Genomic DNA, 21,179 nt, shown 5'->3' with positions numbered 1-21,179 from the left:
AAAAGAGAAAACAATTGCAAAAAAAAAAAATACATAGGAATCCAAAATTTCAGGATTCAGGCCAGAATGTTTTTAATTTACTCACAGAGTCAGCATGATTCAAAAATGGTATGATATGTTGGGCTACAGCCTCTAGGAGTAAAGCTGAAAAAGTGTGACACACTGACATTCACATCATCATCATCATCGTTGCCGTCATTTAACGTTCGCTTTCCATGCTGGCATGGGTTGGACGGTTTGACTGAGGACTGGCGAGCTAGAAGGCTGCAGTAGGCTCCAATCTGATCTGGCAAAGTTTCTACAGCTGGATGCCCTTCATAATGCCAACCACTCCGAGAGTGTAATAAGTGCTTTTATGTGCCACCAGCATGAGAGCCAAACAGGCAGTACTGGCAACGACCACGCTCAAAAGGTGTTTTTTATGTGCCACATGCACGGGAGCCAGTCCGGTGGCAATGGCAACGACCATGCTCGAATGTTGTTTTTCATGTGCCAGTAAGGCAACGCTGGCAACGATCACGCTCGAATGGTGCTTTTAACGTGTCACTGGCACGGGAGCCAATCAGCAGCCCTGGCAACGATCATGCTCAGATGGTGCTTTTAACGTTCCACTAGCACGAGTGCCAATCAGGCGGTACTGTCATCGGCCACGTCAGCGATTTTGATTTCACTTGCCTCAACAGGTCTTCACAAGCAAAGTTTATTGTCCAATGAATGAAGGGTACTCATAAGTGGGCTGGTTATACACCACTAGCATAGGCCACAAGTTATGGTCTCACTTGGCTTGTTGGGTCTTCTCAAGCACAGCATATCTCCAAAGGTCTCAGTCACTAGTCATTGCCTCGTTGAGGCCCAATGCTCGAAGGTTGTGCTTCACCACCTCATCCCAGGTCTTAAGTCCAACTTTTCTCTCGGGGCGCTTACACTCTGTCGTGTATGCACACTGACATTACACATCTAGCAGAGCATACTGGATTTATTCCTTGCAAGCTTACGCATGTCCTCAGCAGTTACGGTCCATGTTTCACTGCCATGTAGCATAGCTGTTTGTACACATGTTTAATTTGTATGTATGTATTAAAAACATCAAAAAATAAAACAAAAATGTTAGAGTTCAGTAGTTGGTTCAGTATGCTTGCCACAGGAATGTCTGTCCAGGAAAATTGTACATCATCTCCCTCTTTCTCTCACATATCCACTCTCTCTCTCTCTCTCTCTCTTATTATTACTCCCATTGCCACCATCAAAACTACTACTTTTAATAAAACATCAACTCTCCCTAAATTTCTTTCTCTCCCTCTCTTTTTCTTTCTTTCTCTCTCTCTCTCTCTCTCTCTCTCTCTCTCTTCACCGCCCTCACTGTCTCTATGCCTACTATTACTCTACCCCCCCCCCCAGCATGAGGAAGTTTCATTGAATAGTGAGAGAGGGAGTCAAAGTGACACACAGAAATTAGTTTTTGAAATTAGTTAAGGCGGTGAGCTGGCAGAAACGTTAGCCCGCAGGGTGATAAGAGAGAGAGCAAGTAACTGTTGGTGATGAGAAGCAAATGTGTGTGTGTGTGTGTGTGATGGATATCAGTGAAAGCAGTACAGGTGGGTAATGCTTGTTGGTTGAAAGAATGATCAATGTCAATTGAGAGAATAAGCTGATGTTATTCAACCAATGCTTAGCGGTATTTCGTCTGCCGTTATGTTCTAAGTTCAAATTCCGCCGAGGTCGACTTTGCCTTTCATCCTTTTGGGATCGATAAATTAAGTAGCAGTTGCACACTGGGGTCAATGTAATCAACTTAATCCCTTTGTCTGTCCTTGTTTGTCCCCTCTGTGTTTAGCCCATTGTGGGCAATAAAGAAATAAGAAATTAGTTTTTGCATTTATTATATTAGATGAAAGGTACCCATGAGTTTTTTTTAAGGAGGTTACTACTAATGCTGTGTGTTAAGAATCAACTCTGGAATAATTAGTTGAATGTAGTATGTTATGAAAAGAGAAAGAAAAAAAATTCATGATTTCAGAAAGATGAATCAATTCTGCTGTAGTAGAGTTTCATTCCTCTTGTAACGAAGCAACATAATTCACATAAATTCTGTGTAAGCCTGTGATTTGTTATTCTTAGTTGTATATGTGTGTTTGTGTGTACCCTTGTCTCGACATCATGAAATGGTTATAAACAAGCACTACTGTCATACAAGCAGTGTTGTTTATTTCCCGTTTCCATGGCAAACGTGTCTGGCTATGGGAAATATAATCTTGCTTGGAAAAAGATGAGTGTTGTCAACAGGAAGGACATCCAGCTGTAGAAAAATCTGTTACAACAAATTCAGTGTGGCCCACACAAGCATGGAAAAGTGAATGTTAAATGATGATGCACATTGATTGGCTTTGTTTGATAGTTTACAGCTCACCTATGGTTAGTTTACATTTCTCTGTAAGGAGCATAGGGCTGGTTTCTCTAGCATATATATATATATTCCTCTCCAGATGAGACACTGATGTGTGTGTGTTTATTTATACATTTAAATTTTGGCATGGTTTCTGGTCGGATACTCTTCCTAACACCAACCACTTTGCAGAATGTACTAGGTGCATTTTGTTGTGGCACCAGCACTAATGAAGTTGTCATTTCCTCAAGACATTACTAAGAGTCCTCTCAATTCTGTTGTCTCCATTTATTTGCCATCAGCTTTACAGAGTATGCAGTAGCACCATTATTGTAAGTAACATGCATAAAAGAGTGTGTGCTTGCAGATGAAAGGTGAGAGGGGAGAAATAAATGAGAGCTTGAGGAGGGATACTGGAGAGAGACTGTGCTAGGAGTAATGAAAGACAACAATGGCATGGTGTAATGAAAAAGAGAGAGAGTTATGGCAAGGGGTAATAGGAGAAGATGAGGGATGGATAGTCAAAAATGGGTGGCAGTAAGATTGTGATTGATGTCAGTGAGTGACCTATGGTGAGGGGGTTGGTCAGCAGTATAGAAGGGTAATGTTAACTTATAAGGGAGGGAATGAGTGATGAACAGTTGGGAGAGCAATTGGTATGAGCTAACAGAAGCTGAGCAAGGGACCAGAAACAACCGCATGCTAATCAGGCCTTGTGACAGGAGAGAAACACTAATACTAGCTACATATTTGTTGCTGAGAAAGAGAGCAGACAAGGGATTGTATCAGATGACAATGGATTCCCTATTCAGGCATTATGATGAGAGAGAGAGCAAGTAACTGTTGGTGATGAGAAGCAAATGTGTGTGTGTGTGTGTGTGTGTGTGATGGATATCAGTGAAAGCAGTACAGGTGGGTAATGCTTGTTGGTTGAAAGAATGATCAATGTCAATTGAGAGAATAAGCTGATGTTATTCAACCAATTTCATGGGAGGGAAACAAGAGCAGAGATATAGATAGTTGTAGAGATGGCATTGAGTCGTGGTTAATTTAATGATTCATCATACTTGCAAGAGTGGTTGGGTCATTGTGTATTGCCTATCAGCACATTGAGATCCCTTCTTTTACAGGTTCCATTTAATTTGAACACTCAGCACTTCATTATATGCTTATACTAACATAGTCTTCTCTCTTGCATACTCTCTGATACCCTTTATACCTACATTTTTCTCTCAACTCTTTTGTATTCTGTTGGTCAAGCATACTAAAAATACATATCCAGCAGAGCACGCCTGCTTAATTTCTGCTAGCCTTCATATATAAGCATGATACAATCAATCTTTTCCTCTAAGGGAGGAGCATTATATTACCAGCAAAGGTTATAACTTCCTAAACATTTTTCACTCTGTTCTTATCTTGGCTATTATACTTTCAGAATACTTATCCCACTTCAACTTTATAGGGTATCCAAATCATCAGCAGTTGTTTGGTATCTGACAGAGACATGAATAATTCATGGCACTCCATCGGTTACAACAATGAAGGTTCCAGTTGATACAATCAACGAAACAGCCTGCTTGTGAAATTAGCGTGCAAGTGGCTGAACACTCCACAGACACATGTACCCTTAATGTAGTTCACGGGGAGACTCAGTGTGACAGAATGTGACAAGGCTGGCCCTTTGAAATACAGGTACAACAGAAACAGGAAGAAAGAGTGAGAGAAAGTTGCGGTGAAAGAGTACAGCAGGGTTCGCCACCATCCCTTGCTGGAGCCTTGTGGAGCTTTAGGTGTTTTTGCTCAATAAACACTCACAACGCCCGGTCTGGGAAACGGAACTGCGAGTCCGCTGCCCTAACCACTGGGCCATTGCACGTCCACCATGAATAATTAAATTACTGTTAAACCAGTCAGCTGTCCAATTGACCCAATGAATACATGCATAAATGCACCATTCCTCCATGTTAATGTGTCAAAAAAATGCTGCAATTAGCAAATGACACTGTTATTGTTATTTTTATGAATATTATTTTTTCTACATTACTTCAGTTAACTCATGAAATAGGAAGTAGTAATATAAAATGTTTTTTAACATGTCATTTTAAATATAGTTCAATGGAATTCTTGGCTTTTAAGCAAAATGATCAGTAACTTAACTGGAAATTTTTTGGTTTTCAAATATTGAAGGGAACATTTCAGTATCAATGCTTTTATGGCATATTAGATTTATCTGAAACATATTTACATGGGTTTTGGAAAAGAAGCTATGTAAATTAGTTTGTTTCGAATGTACATATAGCAGTAGCATATAATTTCGGTTTGCCTGAATGGCAAAACGAGGTTACTGTAAATTGAATGCAGCATATTTGAGGGACTGATTTTTAAGCTGCAAATCCTGTCTTACAAGTTTCAAAAGTCTGGAATCCTACTACAGTAGTTATAAATTTACTAAGTCCTCCATTCTTCAAAAAACATAGAGAATGCTGTAATGAATTAAATATATTAACAATTAGGCATGACTGTGTGATAAGAAGTACTTTCCAACCACATGATTCTGATTTCAGTCCCACTGTATGGCACTTTGGGCAAGTGCATCCTACTATAGCCCCAGGCTGGTCAAACCCTTGTTGTATATGTGTGTATATGAGATATATAAATAAAGGTGACAAGCTGGCAGAATCATTAGTACACCAGACAAAATGCTTCTCACCATTTTCAGTTTTACATTCTGAGTTCAAATTCTGCTGAGGTCAACTTTCTCTTATCTTTTCGGTGTTGATGAAAAATAAGTACCACTGGGCTCTTTGTAATCAACCAGCTCCTCCCCACCCAGATTTCAGGCTTTGTGCCTATAGTAGAAAAGACATGCTTACATACATACATACATATGAATGATTGAACGACCAAATCCAAGCTTCTCTGTTAGTTCCTCAACAGTTACGATGGGATTTTGTTCCACCAGGGGTTTGCAGGACATCCTCTCTGAGCTCTTCAGATCTTCCAGGATGAGGTTCATCTTCTAGGCTATAGTTCCAGCTCGGAATTTCTGGAACCACCATTGACACTGGCTTACGCTTATTGTCTGATCCCCATATACTGCATTAATATTCCTTGCACTTTCCATTGCATTGTTGCCTTTATTGAACCCATTAAGCAAAATATGCCAAATATACTCCTTTGTCACTTCCATTATAGCTTTGAAAAAATAACTGTTAAAATCGAATTGCACTCTTCCAAACTTGCACTAAGAATAAGCACAAGGTAAAATTACTACCTGCTTTTATAGCAAGTTGATGCAGGTAGTTTATCCCGTCCCCCTCCAACTTTTTGTCCATGCAATTGAAAAAGCTGCATTATTTATGGGATGACCCAATATATATATAGTCATGGAATGACAATTTGATTTGTCCCTGGTTCAATTCAGGTACGTGATGTTGGTAAACCACAAAATGAAGAAATATCAGTATTCATCACTCGTGAATGGGATTGGAGACAAGTTGTCTTGCCTTTCTATGACTTTCAGGCATTTTAACACAGGCACCATAACTCTGAGGTGCTATCATCTGACAGATAATAGTCATTAACAACCTTCTCTGACAGTTGACTCTCTCTTCCTCTTTAATGACTTCCAGTACATCAATAACTTACAACATACAGACATCCTAGACTGCATCCCCACCACCACCATATAAAGAAAGATCACCCAGTTGGCTGATATGAAGGACACCATGAGCTGGCAGTTCTTGTACAATCCATGCAACTCAAACTCCTCTTATTATCTATACTTCATTCCTACCAAGCCCCACATTAACCCATTAATGTCCCAAAATGTCAATCTTCTGGCATTTCTTTCTTGCATGTTTTCCCTGCAGTCATCGACTTGCAACTGTTTTAAGAGAAGTATTAACCATACTAGTTTTGCTGGTGTCACAATTCTGTGAGCGCAGCCCCTTCCTTCAGCCTAGACCATCAGAAAAAAACCCGGTCTACTGATGTGAGTTGTCTAGGAATAAACAAGACTATGCTTCCACTTTCTCTATTCATAATCAACATAGAGTTAAAAACACTATCTACAAGTGCTAGACTTTATGAAATAATATTCTTTCGTTGAAATGACACATCTGTTATATAGACAAGATTGCATCTCATGGATTGTGTTTCTTCTCAATGTCTAAACAATACTTCAATCACGTAAGATCGCCCTTCAATCCTATCTGAACTCTTTAGCAAGACTACTTGCAATGTGATACAGCTCACTTATCTGATGTGCTTTTTATATTACATACACATCTAAACAAATAAAAAGAGCTTTTCTGACTGATAGGCATAATTCCATCCATCAACATACTAATGCTTTCTTTTCCACCACTACACAATGACCTCTGCTCTTTTGATTTAGCTTGCTGTCAAGCATCCTGCTCAGAGAGAGACTTAATGTTCAGGCTTCTTCTCTCGTTATCCCTATTGTCTTTGTTTCTCAAACCTTACACTGTACTAAATCAACTCCCAAACTGTGACCCCCCACCTCCTTGCCCATGTATTCATCCACCCATCAACCTTCAGATGTTCAAGCTAAACTTCACCCTTGGTATCTATAAGCACTGAACATCTTCCCTAGAACAATGTTTAAAAATAAGCCTTTTATATTCTCTTTTCATAATTTAGTTATTTGATGTTCAAATCTAATCCATATCCACTAAAAAAGATATAATAAAAATACATAATCTAAACTAAGAGAAGTGTATACATTGTACATTCTCCATTCACTAACTGTATATTTGGTGAAAATATTTTCAGACATAAGAAAGTTGTTAATGTAAAAAGCCCATTTGCTATGTAACTCTTTCATATTATTGAAAAAGCATTTCAATCCCTTTTCATTTTTGATCTGACAACAATGGTCTTTCTGCTTTGTTGCTAACTATTTATTATATTGCTTATGTCATTGGTTTTGACAAATGACTGGAAGAGAATCTAAATTCTACCCCACTTACCTCATGTTTATGTTATTACCTTCATTTTGTTGCTTTATCTTCCTAAATTTGAAAATAACATTAAAAGTATTAGTTTTTTTTTTTTAAAAACCCACTAGGACGTCACTAAATTTAAATTAAAATATTTTGTTCCACCTTTCTGTTTCAAATGAAACGCCATTTCATTTTTTTCTATTGTGTCTGATATGTGTATTTTGTTATTAAACAAAACCAGTAATTTTAATTAAAAGAATTTTTGTAAAATTGCTTATCTTTTTCTTCTCTATTTGCTAGAATGTCTGGCTATGTCGGGTGTATTGTCTCTTTGGACTGTGGTGATATGCTTGGTAACTTTCAAGGCCAGGTGAAGTCTGTCAACAATAGTAGTCAGACTATTACTATTGATAATTGTTATAGAAATGGCATTGCTTGCGAACATCCAGAAATAACAATTTCGTAAGTAAATTTATTTTGCATTTTTTATAAAATTAATTTTATCTTTAGATTAATTTCTCTCCCTCTAGAATCATTGTTATGTGCAATGTAGGGCATGGTGTTGACAGAATCATAAAGTTGGAAAAATGACTTGTGGTGTTTGTTCAGCATATACATTTTTTTTGTTCTGTGTTGAAATTCTACTAAATTCAACTTGCCTTTCCTCCTTTTGGAGTCAATGAAATAAAATACTTAAGAGTGGCTGTGTGGTAAATAGCTTGCTTACCAACCACATGGTCCCGGGTTCAGTCCCACTGCGTGGCATCTTGGGCAAGTGTCTTCTACTATAGCCTTGGGCCGCCCAAAGCCTTGTGAGTGGATTTGGTAGACGGAAACTGAAAGAAGCCTGTTGTATATATGTATATATATATATATATATGTATGTGTGTATGTGTTTGTATGTCTGTGTTTGCCCCCCCCAACATCGCTTGACAACCGGTGCTGGTGTGTTTATGTCCCTGTAACTTAGCAGTTCGGCAAAAGAGACCGATAGAATAAGTACTAGGCTTCCAAAGAATAAGTTCTGGGGTCGATTTGCTCGACTAAAGGCGGTGCTCCAGCATGGCCGCAGTCAAAAGACTGAAACAAGTAAAAGAGTACCAGTAAAGTGTTGGGGTAATTCTATTGATTAATCTCCTCTGGCTGTGTAGTTAAGAAGTTCACTTCCCTACCACATGGTTTCAGGTTTAGTCCCACTTCATGCCACTTTGGGTAAATGTCTTCTACTAAAGCCCTGGGCCAATCAAAGCTTTGAGAGTGGATTTGGTAGACAAAAACTGAAAGAAGCTTGTGTGTGTGTGTGTGTGTGTATATACTAGCAATGCATCCCGGCATTGCCCGAGTGTTATGACCTACATCCGCATAGTATTATTTGTTCCTTTCTTATGGGCAGAATCAGCACAGCTGATATATAGTGAACTGGATTACTGGTGTAATGTATCATGGTGAGTGCGTTAATGTTTGCCTCAGTTTATCTGACCAGAGAATAAACACTTGGCCCAAAGCTTTGCACCTCTCATATTCTGGTATAATAGGAGGAAACATTCTGCTTTCTGGAATAGTAACTTAAGAATATTTTCTTCTGATATTTCTGTAGGTTTAAGGTGGCAATCTGGTAGAATCGTTAGCATTATAGGCGTAGGAGTGGCTGTGTGGTAAGTAGCTTGCTTACAAACCACATGGTTCCGGCTTCAATCCCACTGCGTGGCACCTTGGGCAAGTGTCTTCCACTATAGCCTCGGGCCAACCAAAGCCTTGTGAGTGGCTTTGGTAGATGGAAACTGAAAGAAGCCCATCGTATGTATGTATATATATTTATGTATGTGTTTTTGTGTGTCTGTATTTGTCCCCCCACCATCGCTTAACAACTGATGCTGGTGTGTTTACGTTCCCGTAACTTAGCAGTTCGGCAAAAAGAGACCGATAAAATAAGTACTAGGCTCACAAAGAATAAGTCCTGGGGTCGATTTGCTCGACTAAAGGTGGTGCTCCAGCATGGCCGCAGTCAAATGACTGAAACAAGTAAAAGAAAGATGCCAGGCAAAATGCTTAGCAGCATTTTGTCTGTCTTTACATTGAGTTCAAATTCCACTGAAGTTGACTTTGCCTTTCATCCTTTCAAGGTTGATAAAATAGGTACCAGTTGAGCACTGGGGTTGATGTAATTGACTTGCCCCCTCCTCCAAAATTGCTGGCCTTGTGCCAAAATTTGAAACCAATATTACTCTAAGCTAAACTAATACTATCAGCACTGAATTGCAATGATACACGTTATTCTATATATCCTGCACAATATTGCTTCACAATGAAAGAAGTAGTTCTATCTTTATTATTTTCAGTGCTGGAGACATCAGAGAACTATCCATCTTGAAGTCAGCAGAAGATGCCCGAGATATTCTCTCTATCCAGTCAACCCCATCCAAATTTACAAAGGAGCAGATGGAAGCTATTTGTGGTGGAACAGCTTCTCCTGTTAAAGTAGTATCGTGTAATGACAATTATAACCAAAGCCGCACACCATCCAAAGACAAGAATTCACAGTGGAATAATGGAAACCATCGTCGTACTCCAACTAATAAAGATGATCACTTGAAACAACGCCGAAACTCAGGTAGTTCCAGGCATCATTTATACTCAAACCATTTTAGTTCTATTTTATTGAGTCTGGTGCATGAATAAACATGTATAACCATGTAACAAAAGACAACTTGGTGTGATGTAATGTGTGTATGTGCACACACACACACACACACACATAATTCTAATGACTCCCTATATCATGCAGATATCAGTTGCTGGATGATTCACAGAGAGGAAGTGCTTTCAATAGTTTAAAGCATGTGGACCAAGGTAATGAAAGCCACTGTGAGTGTCAGATAAGATAAACACTTGTTTCACTTGAAATGTTACTATATTATTAACTGAAACAGCTTCAAGTATGTGTTGAAAAATTACCTTACCATGTAAGACACACAATTTCATATGTTGTCAATTAGCAATTTCAGAAGTAGTTTGTCATGGTAAATGATTCTATGAATGGCTGAATGTGCTCTGAAAGTGGCAAGAATTAATATATTTTCAGCTTTTTTTTTTTTTTTTATATACAAATTCCTTTAGTGAGAATATTTGTTATATTTACTTATTCCACAAGACTTCATTCTTACTGAAGTTTTAATAATTCTGAGTTTTCATCATCAGATATAACACCTTTACTAACTTAAAATACTGTTTTTTTAAATCCATTTTGCACTATTTCCTTTTCATGTATCATTATGTACTCATTTCTACAAAAATTTCTGAATCTAAGATGGAATATCTGATTGTACTCAGTATTCAGTATCTTCTGTAAAACGGTTGGCATTAGGAAGGTCATCTAGATGTAGAAATCAAATCAAAACAGACTATGGGAATCTGGTGTGGCCTCTGGCGTTGCCAGCTCTTGTCGAGCCCTTGCCACAATGGAAAACAGATATTAAATGATACTGATGATGATTCAGCATCAATTATAGAACTGTTGTTCTATACCTATCAGTTATTACTAGGGTGATCAAGATGAATTCAGCTGTTAATTTCAACTTCTATCTTTTTATTTACATTATATTTCTGTTGCTGAATTCTCTGATTATACTTGATCATACCTTTCACAGACGATGACAAGTGACTGAAACCTTTGGTGATATGCTGTGCTTGAGAAGACACGGCAATTGAAGTGAAATAATAGTCATGGTTGATGCCAGTGGCACGTAAAAGCACCCAGCACACTCTGTAAAGTGATTGGCATTAGGAAGGGCATCCAGCTGTAGAAACCATGCCAAATCAGACTGGAACTTGGTGTAGCTCTCTGACTTACCAGTTCCAGTCAAACCATCTAACCCATGCCAGCTTGGAAAGCAGATGCTAAATGATTATGATGATGAGACAGAAATAAACCTATAGTTGACTTCTGTTCTTTGACATATAGGTGCAAAATGGAAAAACTGGTATCAAGGTTTTGTTTATCAAAAGCCATACAGCACTAGGCTCTACCTAAATAGTAACAACTGACAACTGATAACATTGTTAAAATTTATAAGTTCAAACATTCTGTTGTGTAGTTCTGCTTGCTGTTAATTGTTGTGGGAGAAACATTTTGTTACTAATGATAGTGGATATATAAATATTTCTAATTACACTAATTTTGTTAAAACTAACCACTTGTATTGGTAAATAATTTTATTGACAATTAATAAAACTGGATTGTTGTATACATTAACTCAACTAATATTTTTGCATGTAAATTCGATCTTTTCCATACATGTTATTGTATTATTGGTTTTCATCTTACCATACATATCTTGAATTTACAGCTCTACACGCATTTGTCTGTTTAATATCTTTAGGAGGGGACATTGGAGCTAAAACTAAACTATTAGAGAATAAGAGTAAACTACAGAATTTGCAAGGTATTTATAACTGCTGATTTAGGTAGAGAGAAAACGAAGTGTGGTGTGTACATATGTTGCTAATGCAAGATAGTGCAATTGTAGTGTAATTGTGTCTTTGCTGGCAAATTGCTCATGTGTATAGTGCTTCTATTTTCACCCATAAATTGTCATTAAATGCACTGTGTAATTAAAATTTAACCCCCCCACCAAAAAAAAAGACCCCAGCCTAAATAGTAGCAGTAGTGGAGATAACATGTAAGCTTATCAGTGTATGTATATGTGTGTGTGCGTGTTTATGTGTGTCTATACACACTAAGGAAATATTTTAGGTTTTGGTGTTAATTCGTTCTGTATTTGCTTGATATTAATAATATCATTAATATTGTTTTAATATTTGTTTTCTCTGCCACCATGGATTGGAAGGGGTTACTGTATTATATCGTCAATTAGAATCCTTTGTCAATCTATCTGTGAGGCCTTCTGAAATCTGACTTTATTATATTTTACTCTTTAACAGACACCTTTTAATATCAACTTACAGTACTTTTTCACTGAGCACTCATCATCCATTCAGACCACATGTTTATACCAGAATAATTATCCCTTGAGTATAACTTTCATACTCTCTCCCTTTCTCCCTCTCTCTCTTTTTCTCCCCCTCTCTCTTTCTCTTCTCTCTCCCTCTCTCTCTCCCTATCTCTCTTTCTCTCCCCCTCTCTCTTTCTCTCCCCCTCTCTATTTCTCTCTCTCCCTCTCTCTTTCTCTCTCCCCTCTCTCTCTTTCGCTCTCCCCCTCTCTCTCTTTCTCTCTCAGACTCAATTTTTTAATGCAAATTAATACACTCAACAGATTATACTTAAATAGATTCTTCATCATCATCATCGTTTAATGCCTGTTTTCCCTGCTGGCATGGGTTGGGTGGTTTGACCGAGGTTAGGAGAGCCAGCAGCTACACCAGGCTCCAATCTGATCTGGCAATGTTTCTAAGCTGGATGCCCTTCTTAACACCAACCACTCCGAGAGTGTAGTGGATGCTTTTTACATGCCACCAGCACAGGAGCCAGTCAGGCGGGCCTGGAGTTGATCACATTTGGATGATGCTTTTTATGTGCCACCTGCACGGGAGTCAGTCAGGCAGACCTGGCATCGACCATGTTCGGATGGTGCTTTTTATGTGCCACCAGCACGGGAACCAGTCTCACTTTAGTTGCCGAGTCTTCTCAATCACAGCATATTTCCAAAGGTCCCTGTCTCCTGTCATTGCCTCTGAGGCCTGATGTTTGAAGGTCATGCTTCACCACCGCATCCCGTGTCTTCCTGGGTCTACCTCTTCCACAGGTTCCTTCTACAGTTAGGGAGTGGCACTTCCTCACACAGCTGTCTTCATTCATACATAACATATGACCATACCAGCGCAGTTGCCTCTCTTGTACACCACATTTGATGCTTCTTATGTCCAACTTTTCTGTCGTGTATGCACACTGACATTACACATCCAGCGGATCATACTAGCTTCATTTCTTTCAAGCCTACACGTCCTCAGCATTCATGGCCCAGGTTTCACTGCTGTGTAGCATGGCAGTTCACACGCATGCATCATACAGTCTACCTTTTACTCTGAACAAGAGGGCCTTAGTTGCCGGCAGAGGTAGGAGCTCCCTGAACTTTGCCCAGGCTATTCTTACTCTAGTTGCTACATTCTCAGAGCAACCACCCCCACTATAGACTTGGTCGTCTAGGTAGCAGAAGCTATTAACGACTTCTAGTTTCTCCCCCATGCATATACTTAATTAGATTACCTGACTAAAAGAAACTACCTATATGGAACAAGTTGTTTATGGATTTTATTTCAAGGGTACTCCTACTACCACTACATATCACATCTGAGACCGAGGTCAGTTTGACAGAGAATCTGTTATATACCAATTTCTTGTATTGAGTATACAATGTCAAGTTCTTGCTCACTCATTTCCTCCATATTGAGCAAGGCCACTTCCTGGGTATTTTGTGTCCTGGGTTATTAAATGAGTGAATTAAACACCTAACTGCATAAATAATGATTATTAATTTTGATTAGAGAAAAGGCCAGTTTAGTTTTAGGGAAAAGTATTAATTCAATTCAGTATAATGCAAGTATTTTATCGACTTTGGTTAATAAGCAGCTTGTAGAAGAGGGTGTGTTTTCTTATACTCAGGAGAAAAACTGATTGAGCTTTCAGTTATGATTGTACCATCAGAAAATAAGGTGCTATATTGGTATTGCAGTATTACTGTGGTGTGAGAGACCATTATAAAAATAGAACTGACAAAAGATTGACCTCACTATGGGTGTTGGCATTTTGTTAGAGTATTTATTGTTCTATAAATTACAGCTGAAAATATTTCTTGACATTAAACTTGTTTATGCATGCTAGTATTTATTGTTTATGCATGTTTGCTTGATTATTGTGCTTTTAAACTAAAACAATTATGCAATCTTTTTTTATTAACTGAACTTTATTAATCTTTATTAACTTGAACACAACTGTAGGATCAAAACCACATAACAGAATTAGCAACCAAGTTTAGAATGCTTTGAATTATTTTTTTTAAATACTTTAAAAATCAGTTTTCAATTTGAAATTTTAATTTTCACTGAACATTCACAAATGCCTTGTTTTTTTCATGTTTATCATGTGATTTAAGATGTTTTTTTTTTGAAAAGGTCTTATAAAATGACTTTAGCAGGAAAACTGAGGATTGAATTTATGTCCTTACAAATGAGAGATATTTTTTTTTCATGGTGACTATTCAGAGTTTACGAAAAATAACTTTTTTATTGTTTAATTCAATTTACTGTTATATGCTGGTTATCATCTCTAAAATTATAGTTTGTGACACAAATATGTTTGGAGGTTTTTCCAGTGATAGTTGTTGAAAAGTGATAGAAAATCTTTTTGCTGGCATAATGCTTTTTTCATAATAATAATAATCCTTTCTACTATAGGCACAAGGCCTTGAATTTTAGGGGAGGGAACCAGTTGATTACATTGATCCAAGTGTGTAACTGGTACTTAATTTATTAATCCCAAAAGTATGTAAAGCAAAGTCAACCTGGCAGCTTTTGAACTCAGAACTTGAAAACTGATAAAATACTGCTAAGCATTTCACCCGGTGTGCTAACAATTCTGCCAGCTTGCTTCTTTAATAATAATAATAAGAAAAATTACATTACTGTTGAGAATGGGAATATTGAATCAAATTAAACAAGAAGTTACCTTGCATCAGCCATTCATTATGTCATTTGGCATAACACTTCATCTTTTATTTCCTCAATTTATTGAACTGAAGTATTGGTACATAGCCTTCCAGAGAAAGTTGGTTGTGATTGACTAAAATCTTAGCCAAAAGAGTAACTTCTTCACATGAACAGTACAGAAATGTAAGCTATGTGAGCACCTGTAATTCATGAAAGGATTAACTCACACCAAACTTGGGCTTCTGAAAAGGTTATATATGAGGTGAACTTGTCAGATTTGGTTCTTTCCTTTTGCTAATATGTTTTATGTGGTATGTTTTATTCTTTATGTAGTTTGCTAGATAGTTGGCAAATTCTGGTATTTAAATTAATTAAGAATAGATTGCAGTGAAACTGATCTTTGGTAAGCGCAGTGACAACTCCTGTTTCAGTCATATAATATATGTGTACATTCGCACATATGTGTGTTATCACTTAACAACATTATTAACAGAGTTGAATTTCTGGTTCATTCAGTGGCTCTGTGAGATGTTTTATCAGTGGTCAGAAACTTTTCGTTTATCCAAATCAAATAATTCAATGAGAGAAAAGAGAGAAAATATATTTAAGATGGAATGTGTTTCTGCAATGCTTGAATGTGATTCTCCTTTAGACTAAATTTACCCTATTTTATGAAGAAGGATTCTAAAACTCATTAAAATAAGAAAACTGAAATGAAGGCTTTCATGATAATTATTGTTGTTTAAGTAATGGATTGGCATAATTGTTAGAGCATCAGACCAGATGCTTTGCAGTGTTTGTTCTAACTTTTTACATTTCGAGTTCAAATACTGCTATGGTTAACTTTGTCTTTCATTCTTCCAGGATGAAAATTTAAAAAAAATTCCTGCCCTATAAATTGCATGCCTTATATGTTAAAAATAATCATTAGAGAGCAGTAAATTGGCAGAATTGTTAAAACATCAGCAAAATACACTTCATGATATTTGTTCCAACTCTTAGTGTTCTGAATTCAAATCATGCAATGGTCAATTTGCCTTTCATCTTTTTGCGGTCAATAAAATAAAGCATCAACCAGATTGGTGGAATCAACTAACCCCCCCTCAATTCAATACTGTTGGCCTTTTTCTAAATTGGAACCTCTTTCTACTGCACTGCTTTCCCTTGATCAAAAAAGTGACCATACATCACCCATTAATTACCATCCAGTCAGTCTCACAAGCTGTATTGCCAAATTGATTAAACTTTGTGTCAGAGAGACACTTTGGAACTTCTAGTCCTCTCATAACCTTATTCAATCCTCAAAAGATGGGTGGATGTTATCTATCCTGAATTTACTATAGCTTTTAAATCTTTGTCATACAAATAACTTCTGGCATAGCTTTTTTGCAAGGGGCATGAAGGCTAATCTTTATAATTGGTTGAAATCCTGCTTGGCCAGTTGAAAAGCAGTAGCCAGTTGTATTAGGACAACTTTCTGCATCTTATGTGATGGCATCTTGTGTCCAGCAGAGTGTTTGTTGCATATATTTTTAGATGCTAGCTTGAAGCTTGTTAAAATAGGCAGACAACATTAAGCTGTACCTTGAGATGAAAAGAGCAGATCTTATATGCTATAGATCTCTCCTGTAATCTGATCTAGACACAATATAGCAACGGATTATAACTGACAGCTCATGCTGGCTGTAGGTAAGTGTATCATTTCACATTTTTAGAAGGAAAACCAGTAATTTACCTACCTCCTCCACAACACCAACCTTAAGAAGTCTGCTGGTGACTGTGACCATGGCATTGTTGTTAACAATGATCTTTGCTGTCTTTCTTTACTTGACTTATTGTTGCTGACTCCTCTTTTTCTAACAAGTTGTAGTGCACCTGAGCATTGTTTACAAAAAACTCTTTATTATCATAGTATAGAGAAAGGTCTTGCTAATTATATGGATAGTTTTTATTGCATGCTTTTTTGTGTGCCTTTTTTTCCTATTAATTGTACTCTTTTCTGTATGTCTGTTAAGTCCTGGCATTTTGATTATATAATTGTCATTTTCATTATTCAAAAACCTCTGTTATTAGAATTGTTTCTGTTTTCAATCCTCATGTTTTAGATATCTCTGTTTTGATGTTTTTAGATTTGTTTAGTTTCTGTATATCTTTCAGGATAGTTTGCTGGAATGGTGTTTTTGACATGCTCTGAGTGATATGCCTTAATCTCCTTGTTTGTGTCAATTGACATGTCTTATAGTACGGTCACTATCATTCTCTCTGACTCGCTTTTTTGTATGTGTTTTCTACCACTTCATGCAGTTTCCAGTGTATGAAATTTCCAACATATACAAATACTTGTCTAAGTTTTGTGTCCTGCCTTACTTATCTAGTGCTGATTATTTTGTTATTCATATCCACTTTGCTCAATCTTGGGCTTTCATTGCCAACTTTTTGTAATCCTGATTTCAATTTAAGTCTTAGTTTTTTTGTTTTAATGATTTTCTGATGTTGTTTTTCTATTCTCCTCACAGCTGTCTGCTACCTCAACTGTTGTTGAATACTAAACAGTAATGTAAACTAACCATCTATGGATCACACTTAATATATTTGGGCTTATCAAAACTGTTGATAGGCTCAGATGTAAACTAAATATGTGAGAAGTTGATTTTTAACAGTAAAAGATTTGTCTACTGAAATTATTGAAGCCAAACATCTTTGTATTTGTAAATAATGTAATGAATTTATGTGTAATAATAACTTACTAAAAGTGTTTTATAGAAAAAAAAATGATAATTGCGTTCATTTATCTTCTTTTGACTAAATAATTATAAAATTATTTTGTAGCATCAGAACCAAGGAAGAAAACTCCAGCTCGAAAAATAGATTGCCGTCGCAAACTGATGACACGAGAAGATTGTTTTAGTGCTCCTTCTGAATCTTTTCTGAAGGAATTTGACTTTGAGAAAAATTTGGCTCTTTTTGACAAAAAAGCTTTCTTCCAGGAAATGGAAAATTCTTTGCCAGAAATAATTCACCATAATAATGATAGGAAAAATCCTGCCAAATACCGTCATGATGAGAATATTTTGGAGTCTGGTCCTGTGGTTTTATGTAAAATTAAAGTTCCTTGTTATTCAGACCAAGAATATGTAACAGGTTTGTTGGATTTATATTGTTTGGCAAGATTATTATCACAGATTTGAAAGATTGAATTAAATATATAATAAAATAGTATGGCGCACCTGTCATGTTGTCTTTTAGCATGTAAGTGAGAAAGCTAATTTTCTCAAATGTTCTATTGAATAGATTTTGGCTTTTACTCTAATCTATTCATTCTTAAGCGTCTCTGAGAAAGAGAAAATGAGAAAAGATTACTGGCACTGATGGACTAATTAAGAAACAACACTTTTTTTACATGTTGGTTTTGTTAAGTTCTCTACCAATGTAACTGAATTTGAACTGAGGGACAAAATTTAGTAAAAAGGACGAAAGAAATTAGTGGTATAAGGCAATTTTTATAATACGCAAGCTATGCTGGCATTGTAAAGTGGCATAGTTACCTGGATAATAATTGAAAACTTCTGATGAGAAATTTTAGTTAGAAATTTCAGATTGCCAGTTCAAAACATTGAATCTTTTTCTGTGTTATTTTCTGTTTTGTCATTGATAAAAATCTTGTTCTCAGATTCTGGACTGACTGTTCCAAGTATATCTTATGAGTTACGGTCACGTTTGTTTTCTGCCGGTGAAGAATTTGGTTTCTCAAAATCAAGGCAACTTGAAACTGTAGGGCGGTCAACTACAGAAATGATTTTGCAGCTTCTAGGAGGCAGTCACAGGTTAGTGTAATATTTTTAAAATTTCATTCTTTTTACTCATTATGCAGTTTTAACTTATGATAAAATCTATATTTATTCACATCTCAGTCTGCTTAACAAGCAACTTTACCTATTGTACTTGAATTAAGAATCTCGTGGTACGAACATCTATCTATAACAATATGCACATGTACAAGTCTGGAAATATTTAGTGTGGAGAAATGTATGTAAAACATTAAAAAAAAAAGTGAAGAGTAAAAATTTAAAAAAAACAGCTGTCATGAAGCAAAATATTGCATCAAAGTTAAGTTATACTTTCATTTGATGCTTTTGATATTTGTAATAAAATTAATCATTGAGCATTCATAATACTAATGATTCATTTGATGCTTTTGATATTTGTAATAAAATTAATCATTGAGCATTCATAATACTAATGATGTTGGTTAATTTTTTTAAAAATGAAATTGTGACTTCTTGCATGATTTAAGTGCAGGTATGACTAGTTTCAATAAAAAGCCATGCTTTTATGCAATCAGGTTTTCTAATCTTCAATGTAATTATTCCTTTCTTTTTTTTCTTCCCTAAGATTGAACCCCAAAAATGACCACCAATTACCTACTGTTGTTGTTTTGTGTGGCCCACATATTCAGGGAGCTCAAGGGATTACTTGTGCTAGATTACTAGCTAATCACAACGTAAAAACATACATCTATGTGCCAAATTATATGAAAATGGATCATTTTATTGAAAATGAATTAGCTTTGTATGATCTCACTGATGGAGTAAAAACATTTTCAATTAAAGGTAAGAATCAAAGCTTATAGTTCTGTTTACTTATGTGACATGTGTTAATGAGTTAATGAGATTTCTGTTGCTCAGTCATGTAAACCTAAACTTGAAACAGCAACTTTTGAATATTCATTGTTGTTAAGTAAGAGTGAGTATCTTGAGTGTGATATAGTTTAGAAATTGTGTGGTTGGATGTAAACTGTATGACTATGGAAGAGATCTCTGGTGATAGATAGGTAAAAGTCCACAATATCAATTTGTATAAATTTGCATTAGTTTTTACTATCCATCTTTTTGATTGAGTTCAGTGTACACACACGCACTCTCTTTCTCTTCCCCTTCTCTTTCCTCTCTCCCTTTCTCTCTCTTTCTCATCATCATTTTATCTTTGTTTATCTGTGCTGCATAGGTTTGTCAAAGCAACTCTAAATATGACCTGTGAGTCAGGTCTATTTAAAGTTATAGTCCTCCAAGGTAGATTTAAAACTGTATCTTACTTGTATGTTACATATTTAGGATGGTTTTTATGCTAAAAGACCCTTCCTGTTGCCAACCACTTTATATAATGCATTGGGTACATTCGTTTGTGAAACTTTCACTAGAAAGACTAAAGAGAGTTCCCTCTAGCAAGACTAAAGAGAGCTCCCTCTTCCCTGCAAACAGAGAGAGATATGTGTGGATGGATGGATGGATGAACTGTTTTGTTTTAATTCTAAATGAATTGTATTAGTGATGAACTAATAATTCCAGTTTTTTAATTAATTCTTGTCAACTATGAAATTTAAGACTTAATTTCTTTTTTCAGATTTGCCAAAATTTCCTGTGGACATAATTGTTAATAGCTTGGATAATCATGAAAACATGGTTTTGCGAGACCAGCCTTGGTACCAAGCACTTGTGGTATGGGCTAATAACAGCAAGGCTCCAGTTTTAGCTATTGATCCCCCACAGCAAGGCACACTCATCCATGCCAAGTGGAGTTTAAGTCTTTGCCTTCCACTCAATCTCAAAGGGCAGTTTGGACAAGTTTACCTGTGCGATATTGGTCTTCCTCGTAAGGTGATGGCACAAGTTGGCATCACGTATTCTTCACCATTTGGACATAAATTCCTCATACCTCTTCATGCCAAGACCTAGTAAATGGAGATAAAAGAGAAATAATTATTAAAATAGCATCAGTACAAAAAGCTTTGCAGTCGAGGTAAACAGCTGAATTAACCGCAACCAATGAGCAGCTAAATCTTGCCAAGATTTACTGTCTGATGCAAACAGCAGCATACAACAAAAAAAAAAGCAAAAAAAAAAATATCTTCAGATCTCAAGCCCTAAAACAAAAAAAAAAATATGAGAAAGAAAAAATAATTTTTCTTCAAATCAAAATGTTATAGTTGTTTTTGTTATCGTTGACAATACATTTTGCTGATAGCTAATATAAAGAATTGAGGCATATCAGAAATGCAATGGTGTCACCGCTCTGAAAAGGCTATTGTTGATTATTCAGATCGACAGCAGCTTAATTCACACCATTATATATACCTGTTATAGGCTCCTACTGAGCTGGCTACTACATGA

General features: G+C 36.4%; 1 protein-coding gene across 2 annotated transcripts in view; it reads left to right on the top strand.

Annotated features, from left to right (window-relative positions):
- The window catches only part of LOC106883758 (enhancer of mRNA-decapping protein 3), a 32,973-nt gene extending 12,005 nt beyond the window's left edge, over positions 1–20,968 (top strand). Inside the window, exons 2-8 of one of the 2 annotated variants that reach the window (XM_014934880.3) lie at positions 7,651–7,812; positions 9,690–9,961; positions 11,730–11,792; positions 17,842–18,153; positions 18,683–18,836; positions 19,405–19,622; positions 20,413–20,966. In XM_014934880.3, coding sequence (XP_014790366.1) covers positions 7,652–7,812; positions 9,690–9,961; positions 11,730–11,792; positions 17,842–18,153; positions 18,683–18,836; positions 19,405–19,622; positions 20,413–20,744 — 1,512 coding nt within the window. In that variant the 5' untranslated portion in view covers position 7,651 and the 3' untranslated portion in view covers positions 20,745–20,966. Of the gene's footprint in view, positions 1–7,650; positions 7,813–9,689; positions 9,962–11,729; positions 11,793–17,841; positions 18,154–18,682; positions 18,837–19,404; positions 19,623–20,412 lie in introns of both variants that reach the window. The other variant, XM_014934887.3, reaches the window with a different exon arrangement.
- The last annotated feature ends 211 nt before the right edge of the window (positions 20,969–21,179 follow it).

The sequence above is a fragment of the Octopus bimaculoides genome, chromosome 2 (genome assembly GCF_046866305.1).
Source record: "Octopus bimaculoides isolate indiv1 chromosome 2, ASM4686630v1, whole genome shotgun sequence".
NCBI classification, from domain to species: Eukaryota; Metazoa; Mollusca; class Cephalopoda; order Octopoda; family Octopodidae; genus Octopus; species Octopus bimaculoides.
Note: the sequence above shows the minus strand (reverse complement) of the source record. Positions and strands in the feature narration are given on the sequence as shown.